Source organism: Callorhinus ursinus, unplaced genomic scaffold (genome assembly GCF_003265705.2).
Source record: "Callorhinus ursinus isolate GAN/ISIS: 27379988/994484 unplaced genomic scaffold, GSC_fseal_2.0 scaffold7, whole genome shotgun sequence".
In the NCBI taxonomy this organism is placed as follows: Eukaryota; Metazoa; Chordata; class Mammalia; order Carnivora; family Otariidae; genus Callorhinus; species Callorhinus ursinus.
The window spans coordinates 25,512,656-25,526,975 of NW_027397069.1; the positions used below are offsets into that span (position 1 = coordinate 25,512,656).

The 14,320-nt window shown below is 34.8% G+C and overlaps 1 protein-coding gene across 11 annotated transcripts in view; it reads left to right on the forward strand.

The window, feature by feature from the left end:
* MYCBP2 (MYC binding protein 2) overlaps nt 1-14,320 on the forward strand; it is a 262,416-nt gene that overhangs the window by 84,883 nt on the left and 163,213 nt on the right. For 9 of the 11 annotated variants that reach the window (XM_025874720.2, XM_025874721.2, XM_025874722.2 and 6 more), the window contains 3 exons: nt 401-508; nt 7,576-7,695; nt 8,976-9,057. In XM_025874720.2, the coding sequence (XP_025730505.1) occupies nt 401-508; nt 7,576-7,695; nt 8,976-9,057 (310 nt within the window). Of the gene's footprint in view, nt 1-400; nt 509-5,998; nt 6,080-7,575; nt 7,696-8,975; nt 9,058-14,320 lie in introns of those variants that run through there. The other 2 variants (XM_025874731.2, XM_025874726.2) reach the window with 2 other exon arrangements.

Consider the following 14,320-nt stretch of genomic DNA (forward strand, 5'->3'; position numbering starts at 1 on the left):
TAAAATTTAATTATTAATTTAAAAATTATTTTGTTATTTTAATAGGAAATATATTGTCTTCTATTAATGGTTTACTAAGTTTGAATATATATGATATTAAAAATATTTGTAAGATGATTTGTTTTAATTGAACTTTCTGATTATGTACTTGAGACTGTTAGTAACTATGTGATAATTTTATGAGTTAAAAGGAATTTTACTTTATCACCTATAGTTCAGATATTAAAACTTGTGTGTGGAATGGGGGTGGGGGATTAACGTGGGGGAACTGGGAGAAAAGTATAATGTCTAAAACAGTAAAGAATAAATTTCCATGCTTTTTAGTTTGAATTATTTTTATTCATTGTAGTGTTTTCATTTTGTGAGCTTTTCTATGCACATACAAAATGTTTCTCCTCAGGCCCCCTTGTATTTGCTGGTCCTATTTTTATGAACCATCGAGAACAGGCTCTAGCCAGACTCAGATCCCATCCAGCTCAGCTAAAGCATAAACGGGACAAGCACAAAGGTATTTGGTCTTCCTTATCAATTAGGTGGGATACTTCCCCAGTTTCTTCCACTCATTTGAATTTTGTCTCTGGGAAAATGCACAAACCTAATTCTTCTACTTTGCTTCTATCATTATATAGCCTGAGGAGAAAGAACATGCTGAAAGATGTACTGTTTGTCAGTGACTGTCAGTCTCATTTCTTTTTATTTGTTAACTTTAACGAAGAAGGCATTTTGCAGTGTATCTTTTTCTTTTCCATTTCTTTTCAAATTTCATAAAGTTGAGGGAAGGTAGAAAATATTGCTTTCTGTTCTTTATCCTTTATTATTTGCTCTTAGATGTCTGCTATCTGACATTTTATAGTCCTTTTTTAAAAAAATGCTTTAGGATTAACAAAATTACTAAATTCAGTGTATAAAGTGATAATGAGTTGTTTGCTATTATACTTTTCCGTTGTTTTAATATTAAAGTTTATATACACAACACACACAAATTACTTGGTATTTGAGGGTTAAATGCTGATAGGTGTAAGCAAGGACTGTTCTAGTCCTCGAAAAGTGTCAGAGGTCTAGACAAGTCTGTGAGTTGACTAAGAATCTATTTCTGTCTAGTTCTTTGAGATCTCACAGCTCTGGATTAATTAGAAATATTCCTAAAGCAAGCTTATTTTCTTTTAAACTACAGCTATGAGTAAACTAAGATCAGGAAAGAATTTAATGCAGAAAATTTATAAATTTATATATAAATTCTGCCTTGAATCCTGGCATGTGAACCAGGGACTCTTTGACAAGTATAACTTTCAGTTGCTGCTTTCTTAAATGCTCAGGATATACCCCACAAAATAGACTACAGTTTTAAACACATACATTCCATATGGACAGATTAACCTGTTTTGTGTGTTACTTTTCTTTTGCTGCAGAACTGTTACAGACTAATTTTATTTTTAAACTTTCATATGCAATGTATTATAATTAACTTTATTTACATTTGCCTCTATCAGCTTATCAGTTTGCCACTCAAAGCAAAGCCACAAAACAAAACAAAAACCCCTGTTATTAGTCAAAGCATTGGTGGGGCACTATTTAAGATACATTCTACAGAAATAAAAATAGAGAATATTTTAAATCTAATGTGATTAGCCATAGGAAAAATTTGTGATTGCTTTATTTACTGAGTGCCCTAATAATGCTATAAATATTTAAATCTAAGGAACGATATTTGGGGTATACTATATGTAAATTATTTAATTGCCAGAATCTCTGATCTCATATTTTATACTATGCCACTATTAGGATAGATTTTCTCAGTGTCTTTTTTTACTCCCATTTAATAGAAAGTGGAATTTTTCCAGTACTTTACCTGAGGTTAAATGTTCACATTTCATGAAACAGTTTAAAACTTTTTCAGCTCCATGTTAGTATCTTATGGCCAAACATCTTAATTTTTTGCAGAATTTGAAAATGAAATGCTAAATGAAGACTAGGGTTACAAATTTAAAACAGACTTTTCACAGTGTCTTCATTGAGTAGCTGCAAAAGTTAATCAACAGTAACTAGCCTCACTGCTATCTTATCTACCACAGGTTTATCTTATAACAAGACTGTGTTTTTGTAGCAACCTCTTTAGAAGGACTTACTTGTGGTATTACAGTATACAGCCAGTTGTGTGTGTGTGTATGTGTTTTTATCAGGTTTTATAGAGGGAAACAGTTTCATCTCCTTACCACCAAAATGAATTTAAAGTGTAAGTAAGTAATATTTTATCAAATGGTGCTCTATTTTATATAGAGTATTAACTTACCACTCACTAATTGCTGTACACCCACAAATTCTCTCTCCCTGTTCCCTTTGCATTCACTGTCCCTGTCATTTAATCATCTTGCCTTGCACTGCTTTTGCTCTTGCTATTTATAATCACGGTCTTTAATAAATTTTTCCTACGTATGTTTCTCTCTTTTTTTCTTACCCTGGTTGTCTTCCACTGAGAAATTTACTATATTAATTGCTGTGTTCTGTCTTACATTTAATTACACTGGAGGTACAAATTGTAGGATGGTAATAGTTAAAATTGTCTCCACTATTAACTTTTTTGTGGGCGTGTGTGGAGGGTAAGAACTGTGGGTTTATTGTTCACAGGAGTGGGTTCTAAGATGGAAAGTTGGAAAGCTTCTGGCTAATTGGAGAGAATTCAGAGAAGGTCATAGAATCCATCCTGTTACAGGCAAAATCTGACTAGAGGCAAACTATATAAGTCTCAGTTAATAAGTATAGCATCTAATCCATAAAACATATAGTAAGTTTTTTAGAAATGTAACCACAGACTGTATTTCAAACAGATAAGTGGATTAACATTTGTTTCAGCTGTTCAGTGCCTTACATAGAAAAAGATTTTGATGTAGTACTCCTGGTTAGGAACATCTGAATTGCTCTGGAGACAGTCCTGAAACCTGGCTTGGAGTGACTAATGTGAAAGCCCGAAGGCTCACTGATAAAGATCTGTGTGTATTTTACACCTATTTTCTTTCTTTTTTTTTTTTTTAAAGATTTTATTTATTCATGAGAGACAGAGAGAGAGAGAGAGAAGCAGAGGGAGAAGCAGGCTCCCAAGGAGCAGGGAGCCCGATGCGGGACTCGATCCCAGGACCCTGGGATCATGACCTGAGCCGAAGGCAGACGCCCAACCATCTGAGCCACCCAGGCGCCCTACACCTATTTTCTGTTTAGAAATGGTGTGGTGTAATGGAAATATTAGAGCCTTTGGAATTAGGCCTCAGTTTTAGTCCCAAATTTGTCATTTTTTAGAACTATGTGGCTGTTCATAAATTTCATAATCTCTTAGGCTTCAGTTTTCCTTTTTTTAAAAAATAAGAATGATAATTCCTAACTGATTATGTTGATATGAAGATTAAATTAAGATATATATGTATTTGTATATACATATATATTCTTTGAATTTTTGCTTTCTCTTTTAGAATTATCCAAAAGGCACAAAATTTGAGATTTGTTAAATATGTAATTAGTTTATTTTTACAAAAGGTTTAAGATGTCAGCCATTTGGTGTTTGTAAAATACCTGAGCCTTGTTTTTTTAATTATGTTATGTTAATCACCATACATTACATCATTAGTTTTTGATGTAGTGTTCCATGATCCATTGTTTGCGTATAACACCCAGGGCTCCATGCAGAACGTGCCCTCTTTAATACCCATCACCAGGCTAACCCATCCTCCTACCCCCCTCCCCTCTAGAACCCTCAGTTTGTTTCTCAGAGTCCATAGTCTCTCATGGTTCGTCTCCCCCTCCGATTTCCCCCCTTCATTCTTCCCTTCCTGCTATCTTCTTCTTTTTTTTTTTTTTAACATATAATGTATTACTTGTTTCAGAGGTACAGGTCTGTGATCCAACAGTCTTACTCAATTCACAGCGCTCACCATAGCACATACCCTCCCCAGTGTCTATCACCCAGCCCCCCATCCCTCCCACCCCCCACCACTCCAGCAACCCTCAGTTTGTTTCCTGAGATTAAGAATTCCTCCTATCAGTGAGGTCATATGATACATGTCTTTCTCTATTGACTTATTTTACTCAGCATAATACCCTCCAGTTCCATCTACGTCATTGAGCCTTGGTTTTGATCAAACTTCAAAGTTGCCCTACTACTTATTACTAGGGCTGGTTACTTAACCCTTCTAAGCCTTGGTTTTCCCAGCTGCAAAGCAGAGTAACAATACTGGTATCATCAGATTATTGTATTGATTTTAAAAAGCAACAATAGTGAATATTGATTGAGCACTTTTTATATATTATTTCACTTAATCCTCATGAGGACCTTGTGAAGTAATGTCTATTATTGCTATTTTATAGATGGGAAAGCAAAAGCTTTAAGAAGGTCCAGTGTCCAGTTGTCATACAGCTAGCAAATAGGAGAGCCAGAATTCCAATTCAAGTCTCTTAGTCTTCAATGCCCCAAAGCACTTCTCCACTGTACTATTTAAATTTTCACAGTGTTTAGCATAAAGTAAGTGCATAGCTAATTGTATTTGATAAGTGCTTTGCTGTTTTCTTTTAGTCATTTTGCTCAACGTACTCACTGTGTTCTGTGATACATTTTGTGATATGCATGACTATAAGATTACCCAGGAAAGTGTAAATTTAAGTAAAGATTAAAATTAAAAGTTAGAGTCCTTTAGATATTGAATCTTCTTTTCTCTATCTGTGTACACAAATATGCATAAATAGTGTAGCATATATATATACAATATTTTAGGTATCTGTCAAAGCTATTATAGTTTCATTATCACATATGTATGAACACACTTATATTAGGGGAAAATGCAGATATGCTTATACCTAAATGGCCAATTATAAGAATAATCAGACCTAATTATTTTTCCTGCAAATCTGAGATTAACTTTGTTGCTGCTCATTATCACTTTACTGAATAACGAGCTTGAGCAGAATTAATCCTGCTGAGTTTCACTTGCTGATTCTTGAATTGACACTGAATTTTTGGCTATGAATCAGGTACCTTTTTTTTTTCTTTGATAACCTGTAAATTTCTAAACTGTTAGAAGTATACTTGATCTTTTAAACTGACATCAAATACTAGATACAGATACATATTTTTTAAAATTCTTCCACTACTGCTGATAATGATCAAGAACTTTATCCCTGTTTTTTTTTCTTTTACTTGTTATGTTTTCACCATCTATAATAATTGAGAGATTATTTTATATAATTAGATACAGGTTTGTTTAGATGAACTTGAACAAAATGTTTCCAGTATTATTTTTACCTTTAAATAATAACTAATACTTTTTTAATCACTATGATTTTAATTAGTAAATTACTAGGTTTTTGGGTTTTTTTCTCCTTCCCTGATGCTATACCTCTGTTGTGGGATTTGTATCTATATTAATCTCTGACTCATGGGAGAGGGCAAAATGCTAAACTCAAAGGTAAAAACTTCTAATTAAGCATCAATACATCTATATAAAGTGGAATGATACTTGTAATATTGAATTTAGCTAAGTCTGACAAAATCATGTGAACACTGTTTTCTCTGTTAGATTTGGTTTTAATAATTAGATATTTTTACCAATTGAGATAAAGCTATAAAATTTCTATACATCTGTCTTTAGTTTTTAAACAATACTTATTCCTTTTTGATTGGCCCTTATTTATATTAACCATTCCACTGTCTTTCCAAGATGAGGAGTCTCTGAAGTAAGATTATATTTCATTTTGGATGGAGTTAAACAAAGTGTTGTTATTTTTTTTCTTTTTAGGCCATTCATTCTTGCAGATTTAATTTGGCAAACCCACATTAGATAATTTAGCAAAAGAGGAATCCTGTTCTTTATCCTATTATAGTAAAACCTCTCACTAATTCAGAATTTATTATACTTCAGATGCAGTATTTGTGATCTTTTTTGAGTAAAAAAATCAAAGTAATTTCTTCCTCTGAATTTTCAGGGTCATACTTATAAGGGGAAACCTGTCTAAAACACTAGCTTTTCAAACCAAGGGCTCAAGAAATGAAGGATTCCTTCAACGTGCCTTCAACCTCTGGGTCCAGCAATTAATTCTTGTATGTTAAAGGACTTTTATGTTTATGGTACATTTTTATGTAATATAGGCCTATTTTGAATTATAATGTAGGTAACCACATTTTATTTATTGTAGCATTTAATCTATACTCTGTACTGCTTGTGAAGGTATGAGAACTGAATTTTTATCTAAATGTTTTATGATTAAGACTTTCTCAGTAAGTCATATGGGCCAACCCATTCTATGTTATTCCGAATTAGTGAGGTTTTACTGTCCTAGTGTTATAAAGAGTTTAAAGATTTTTGAAATAATAGAAAGTTAGTTATAAAAAGGGAACTCATAATTTAGGCCATCTTGTCTTACCTGGATTATTACTAAAGGTTAGAAATATTATATAAAAAAGAAAGGGTAACATTGAACATAAAAGGATTTGATGTTTTTCTGTCTAGCATTCTAAAATGGTCAATAAAAATTCAGATGTAATTAAAATGTGTAGATCCACATGTGTATCTGCATATTATCCACACTTGTTTAGAGTTGCTATACCACATGAGAGTGGCTTAGACTAGTTGACCTTTTAAAATTCCTTCCAGATTTACATTTATTCCATGTGCAAGGAATTTGAATCTTGATGATACAGAGGTCATATGTTAGTGATGTATAGTTTTAGATTAGGAAAAATGAGTTGTCTCCCTTATTTACACATTCCAAACTAAAGTTTTATATTCTGGAATGTGGATTTTATTTTATGGTCAGAATGCCAGAATATTCAAAGTCAAATGTAAAAAGTAGGGATGGAGGAAAATGCTTGAAGCAAGTTCAAGGGGGGAAATTAGAAAAAGAAGGGGGGAAGAAAGAAGAACTGAAACAGAAAGGTTTGGTTGAGAGTAGTGTTTGGGGGCCAGAAAACGACCACAAAGTAGAATGGCTGAGGGCACAGTGGGACAGGAAAGGTGAACAAGAGCCAGCCATTGGATTACAGTATATTGGATAAAGCTCTTTGGTCTTTATACATTTTTTAAAGTTCAATTGAGTGTAACAATACTGATGGATAGGGTAGCCTTTCTGAGATGTATATGGGAAATCTAAGTCATTTGCAACTCAACTGGGAATTTTTTTTTTTAAGTGGCTGGTACTAACACTATCACTGAGTTAAAAATAATTGTTAAATGACTTTGCATGCAGTTATTTTTATGCAAACTAAATTTTCCCATGTAAACTATTTAGGATTTTGTTTTTTGTATAATTTAATGACCCATTTACATTACATAACTGACTAGCTTAATAGTTTTTATCCATAACCAAATCTTTTCTCTGTTTTTATTGATTTAGTGATATTTGCAAACAGAAATATATAGTATATCTTTCCAAAATTGCTTCTTTGCAGGTAGATTCTTGATCTGTCACTTCTAACAGCTGCAGATTCTTCTTGCTTATTTCTCTTAACATTTTTCTCTTGGTCTTCCATAGTAAACTGATTTAAAGTTTTATTTTGAAGATGAATAATGGCTTAATCACAAATTATGACACTTACAGATGGAAGTGGAGAACGAGGAGAAAAAGATGCCAGCAAAATCACAACATATCCTCCAGGCTCTGTGCGATTTGACTGTGAGCTTCGGGCAGTACAAGTCAGCTGTGGATTTCACCATTCAGGTAGCAGCTGGAACTTTAGGGTATAACTGCATTTTTACAATTGTGCTAAATAACGTATTTGTTTAGTTTTGACAAATGTAGTCTATTAAGTATGTGTTAAAAGCTGTAGTATGGCAGTTTCTCTCCAATCTGTAAAAGCTTTGTATTTGTTACAGAATCTCTTTTTAAAAACTGTGGCATGATAGAATAGGTATTTGTCTGGAAATCTGGTTTTTAATTTGTCTTCTGATGGACTTATTTTATAATTCAATTAAGGAAACTCCTGAAGATGAAATAATCCCTAAAATCCCTTTGCACTCTAGGATTCTGCGATTTTTATCACCTGGTCCCATATTTTGCTACTGTTCAATGAAAAATGTGTATCAACAAATTCTTTTCTTAAAATGTAGAAAATAATTAAATTCTTAGTAAATTATTGGCATTTGACCTATATAGTGTAGGTTGTACTATTCAACTGTTATAAAAATAAAAAATGTTAAATTCTTTCTTTGGTACTAAATGTATTTCCTTATTTGATAAGGCATTGACAGATATTAAGGTTCTAACATTCACTGAAGTTGTGCATAAATTGTACAGAGCTCAAACCCGTGTGCTACCTATATGATTATCCTAGATATGAGAGAACATTATTTTCTATGGAATTTTCTACTCATTATTGAAAAGGTTTTACAGTTGGCCCAAACTGGTATCTTATTAAATATTAATATTGTTAAAGGGTATTTATAAGAATTTTAATGTATTATGAACTAAAATTATATTATCTTACTAAATATAAATTGCCTGTGATTCAGTTACCCTTTTTTTTTTAAGTTTTTATTTTAATCATCTGGTGCTCACATGACTGGTGCACTCCTTAACGTCCATCACCTACGTCACCCATCCTCCCACCCACCTCCCCTCTGGTGACCATCAGTTGGTTCTCTGTGGTTAAGAATCTGTTTCTTGGTTTGTCTCTCTCAATCTCTTTTTTTTCCCCTTTGCTTATTTGTTTTGTTTCTTAAATTCTACATATGAGTGAAATCATATAGTATTTGTCTTTCTCTGACTTTCTTTTATTCTCTAAATCCATCCATGTTGTTGCAAATGGCAAGATTTCATTCTTTTTTATGGCTGAATAATATTACATTGTATATATGTATGCTACATATTCTTTATCCATTGATGTCAATTACCCATTTTAATGGCTCTAAATTTTAAATAGTATTATACTGCTTTCAGAATTGTTACGATAGAAATATAAAATGCATATAATTAAAAAAAGCTGTGTATTTTGGTTTCAGTGGTTTTAATGGAAAATGGAGATGTCTATACGTTTGGATATGGGCAGCATGGGCAACTAGGACATGGAGATGTCAATTCCAGGTACTCTGACTTGAAGATACTGTTTTGTTTTGCTTTCTTTTTCTTTTTTCTTTCTAAATATATATTTCTACACTTGAAATTGTGTTTATACCACTGTTTTGTAAAGTGTAGCCCATAAATTATTGGTGGATCTTGATTTTGTGGTTGAGTGCTTTTGTGAGGATGGATTATTTTGTGGTTTCAGAAGAAAAGTTGATTTACATTTTATACATTTAAAATATAAGATTAACTATGATTATCACAAAATCCTACCATATTCTTAATAATTCCTGTTTTTTTAAAGGCTGTTCATGGCAATAGAAAAGACAGTGAATATCCCAAATTGCATTTTTTAAAGTCAGCAATGGATTCATTCATATTCCTTGATGTTGTCTGTTTTGAAATTTTGGTCTAATATTAACATGAAATCATGGAAGCATTTGAGTAATTTTTAAACAAAACCTGTGGTGCCTCAGAGAAAACTGTTTGACTTAATCCGGAATAGTGAAGAACTAATTGTGGTGGAGGCTACCAGACATCGCCTCATACTCATTCTTCCCTACTTCATTTAGGAGTGGAGTTTTAGTTGGTGACATGACCATGCAGCTAAAGACTTCGTTTTCCTGCCTCCATTGCTGCAGAGTATGGCCGTGTGAATTAAAATGATTTGTGTTTTGGAACCATGCTCCTCTCCTTCCTTCCCAGCTTGCTACCTGGAATCCATGTCGATACAGCAGTCATAAATTGGAAACCATGTATTGAGATTGGCAGAGCTACAAGATAGAAATAGTCTGAGTCCCTGACACCGTAGAACTGCCACATTGGCTCCTTACAAGTGGACGCTTAGCTGAGAGAGAAATAAACTTCTATCTTGTTTAAGTCCCTGTTAACTTTGGCTTTCCTAAAACAGCTGAATCCATTTCCTGCTTAGTGTAGTAGTGAGAATGCTTTTGGCCAAAAGTATAGAAAATCCATCTTTATTAGTTCAGGACTTGAAGAAGAAGTTGCTAAGACAGGATGTGATGTGCAAAGGATTCATTGGGAGAAAGCTCCTGTGGAAGTTAAAGCGAAAAGAGCAGGAATAAGCAGGGAAAACTGTCAGACACAATGCACAGGTCACAGGTCTGACCCCTGAGAGAGGAAGGAAGGAAGAAGGTTAGAGTAGGAAGTGTCTAAAGTGAAGTGCGATTCTGAGAGAGTTTCAGGCAGGCAGTGGGGTGTCTTCAAGCTGAGGTTGCCTTTGGAGGAGCCCCAAATTGGGCAGGATGGTCCAGCTCAGACATAGGCTGGCAGCAACCTAGGGGAAGAATGGCCGCATGGATCCAAAGGGACAGCATCTAAGGCTGTCAGTCAGCTATGCTCCCTAAAGTAGTGTGTCAGAGATCTGAGTGATCCACATATATGGCTGCCTCACCATTGAAACCAGCCTTATTGATCAAGTCTGGAGATAGGTACGGCAGCTTTAGGCCAGACTTGACTTACTAATTCATTTCGCCATAAGAACCTTCTTTTGTGAATCTCTGCTCTGCCTCATTCTCCCTTGTAGTCATAAGACACCTGCCAGAATCAACTGGGTGTATATGGTTTCTCTTTTACATACAGTGAATTACTCTAGTCATTAAATAAAATCCAGGATTTTCACTTTGTTCTGAAACCACCCCATTACTCTGGTAGGGATGCAGTTATTGCCATTTATATGGTAAAGACCAGTGATTCTTAATCCTGGCTGCATATTGGAATTACCTAGGGAACCTCAGAAATCCTATGCCTGGATTCTACCTCTAGAATTTCTAAGAAGTGTATGTTGGGAGGTGGGGGTGGGGTGGAGGTGGATGGAGGCAGCAAGGGCAGTGCTGGATAGGTTCAAGAGTTTTTCCTAAAAGCTGTCCATACTCTAATGTGCATCAGGATTAAGAACCACTCACTGTCCCTTGAGGGCAGGGTCAGACCCATTTGCAGTGCATACAAAATGGGTATGAAATGGAATGTCCTAGTTACTTTGATGAATGTTGTTGCTAATGAGAAGAGATGATTAAGGAACCATTAAGTTGAATTTCTCACTAAAAATATAGTGTAGCATACATCTGATATTCTTGTCAAGAGATTTGTAAAGCTATCACAATCTTTTTCCTTTTATTTAAGTGTTTTATTTTAATACTAGTTAGTTAACAAAAGCTATCACAATCTTAATGACAAATATTATGCTTGGAAAGAGAACAAAAGGTCTTTGGCAGTTAGTTTATCAAGTATCACTGGAAATGACATTTGGATATTGGATGTTGGACATGATAAAATATCAATGGCTTGCAGGGTTGAGCAGTTACAGTCAGGTGTTAGAAGGCAACAGATATTTTGCTTTATAGTGGAATGACATCGGTGATATGCAGAGACTGAGTCAGGGTTGTAATTTGTATGGGGAAGAATTTGGCAACTTTTCTGTTTTTCACTGAGGCTCATGACACAGGAGAAGAGGGTTTATCCTCATCTTCATTATCATCAGCATCATCATTGTTGCTGTTATTGATTACTTTGTAGTCATGGCATAAGCTGAGAAAAGTGCATTACGGTTAGGCATGATGGACCATCAATTGTGTGCAACAAGGGGGCGCTTCTTCACAAGTCGTACTTTGTACTTAGATGCCATTCCACAGAAAGTAATTGGCAAAACACCATATTTCATGGTCTCTCCTGAGTGGGAGGGAAATAGTGAAAATCATGATTATAATCAAGTCACAGCTCTGCGGTAACTGCAATACGAAGAATGATCAGCATAGGCACAAGATTCTGCTACACTACATTGAGGTGTAATGGCTGTTGAAAGAGAAGTGCTCTTGTCAGCTTTTAAAATAAAGAGGTTACCTAAAAACACTGTCTCGTTGACCTGATTATATCAGTGAGCACCATCCCTTAATTTGCAGTAACTTGCTCAGGTGATGATATCATAACAGTATGGTGAGTATTTTGAATAGCTGGAATTTATCATCTTCACAAAAATATAATTGGTTTAAATTATTAAAAAGATTTCAGGGTTTCTTAAGAAGATTAAACTCTGGTGGAGTTTGCTTTAACTGCTCAAAGTTGTTCTTTTCCCACAGGTACATTTCCATTCCTGGTTCCATTGAGTTGTAACTGGAAGGTTGTAGCATGTGGTGTGGGGAGAGTAAACTGGGTAACCCAGTGAAATAATGCTTACACACTATGCCTGGTGTGCTAAATAGAAATTAGCCAAAACCGTTTCTGTTGTAACCACTCTAGTTACCCTTTTTGTCTTGACCTATGTGGGACTTGGAAGGCAGGACACAGGAACTGTGGTACTAATTCAGAAACGAATTGGCCATGTATGTGGAGGAACAGCCCCAGGAGGAACAGAGCCCCTCTGGCATACATGTTAACTACCACAAAGACATTTAATAGATATTTAGTTAAAGGGGGTGGTTGGGGGCTATTTTTAAAAGTTTGTAGTAATCAAGTGCTTTTAACTGGAATTTAATGTGTGGTTAATGGAAGGTCAGTATTGAAGTGTGCATGGTGGCAAAGATTAACAAAATGTAACTGATGGTCGCCTTACTTAATGTGTCATCTTGGCAGAATGACTGAGTTCATTCTCTGGTTTGGGTCCTGATTTGGGTCCCGTGTATTACCTTGGCCAAGTTGTTTAACTTTTCTTTGTCTCCGTTTCTTCCTCTGTTTAACTGGAGTAAGTATATTTTCCTCTGAAGGTTCTTGTGAGAATTCAGGGAGATCATGCCTGTCACTTAGCACAGGGCCTAGTCCACAGTAAGTGCTCAGTGATGTTAGCTGCTGCTTTTTAAAGTGAATGTCAGAAAGCTTGTGAGGGCTTCTGTATATTCTTATGACATGAGTCTACTAACCCTCTTTTTGGTTTGTTTATTTTGTTCAGTATGCTTCTATATGTCTGAATTCCACTTTTTTTTTTTTTTTTACCATTTTCAGTAAACCTTAACCTGGATGTTGGCAAAGAGATTATATAGTTTAGATGCTTTTATTCTCTGTTATCCAGTAGAATTTTTATCATTCTTACAGTGTTTTTGAGTTTTTTCTTTTTCTTGCTAGACTATCTTCATTCTGCATTAATATATTACCTAATCATAGTATCTGGAACCATTTAGAGAAGGTTGAAATCTTTGCTTCATCTCTTACCAACTATATAACTGCAATTTACTAGGCCTTACTTTAAATATCCCATAGGATTGTTGAAGAATTAATGCAGTGTATGTAAAATGCCTAGTGTGCACACGTGCGTGCAAACATACACATGTAGTTTTTCTTTCCCGTTCTTCCTGTGTAGTCAAAATAATTTAATAAATGGGCTCACTAATATTATGGAAAGGGTTCAAAGACTGTATTAGAAAGTCTGCCACCAGCTCTTGGGAAAGTGCTTGAAGCTCTTCAGATCTACCCATAGAGTTATTTTAATAATCAGTGATAGTTTACATGAAAGTGCTTTGCAAACTAGGGACAAGTGAACTGTTATAAGAATGTTCCCTTTATTCTTTGCTACTGGACATTTAGAGAGCAGTAGTTCACCATATAGCCCTTGGGGCAGTTGTTTTTTTGTCACAACTTCCTGTAGCTCAGAGTTGAAAACCGTTTACCTTTCACCACTATTCTTGGTCATATTACTCCATCCACAAGTTAAAAAACTACTGCTCTTTTGAGGCGGGGCCGTTGGGCTTGACTCCCCTTTTTTTACTTACCATTCACTCAGTTGCCTTTCATTCATCTAAAATTTCGTATCTGTTTCACAGTGTTTTCTGACTCAGAGTCTTGTCACACTCATGAGTGACTTTTTTCTCCTTGTCAGTGGTCCCATACAATATACTTATCTTGACACCTTCTATCTAGTAAATTTTACTTCCACATTCATGATAGTTATCTTGGATCCATCTTGGATCCAGCACAGCTCCAGCTCTGAATTCTTAAGTTTAAACACCTCATAATCTGATGATAATTTCTTTTTCTGTTACTTAGCTTTACTTTACTTGGCCTTTGACTTTATCAGTACTTCATTCCCCATTGCCCTTTACATTTTTACTCTCTTCTACCTTTTTTTACTTTATTTTCTTCCCAAGTTAGAGATTGTTATTTATTCTCTTGACCTATACTCTCACCAGTAACCTCAGTTTTCTTTCCCTCTTGATCTCAGTGCTAGGGCATGGCACTTCCAGCATGGATCAATCTATCTGTGTTTTCCATGTCTAACTTAGGCTTCTGGAAAAAAGTAAATCACTGTATGTGTGCAGATTGTTACCTGACTTCCAGA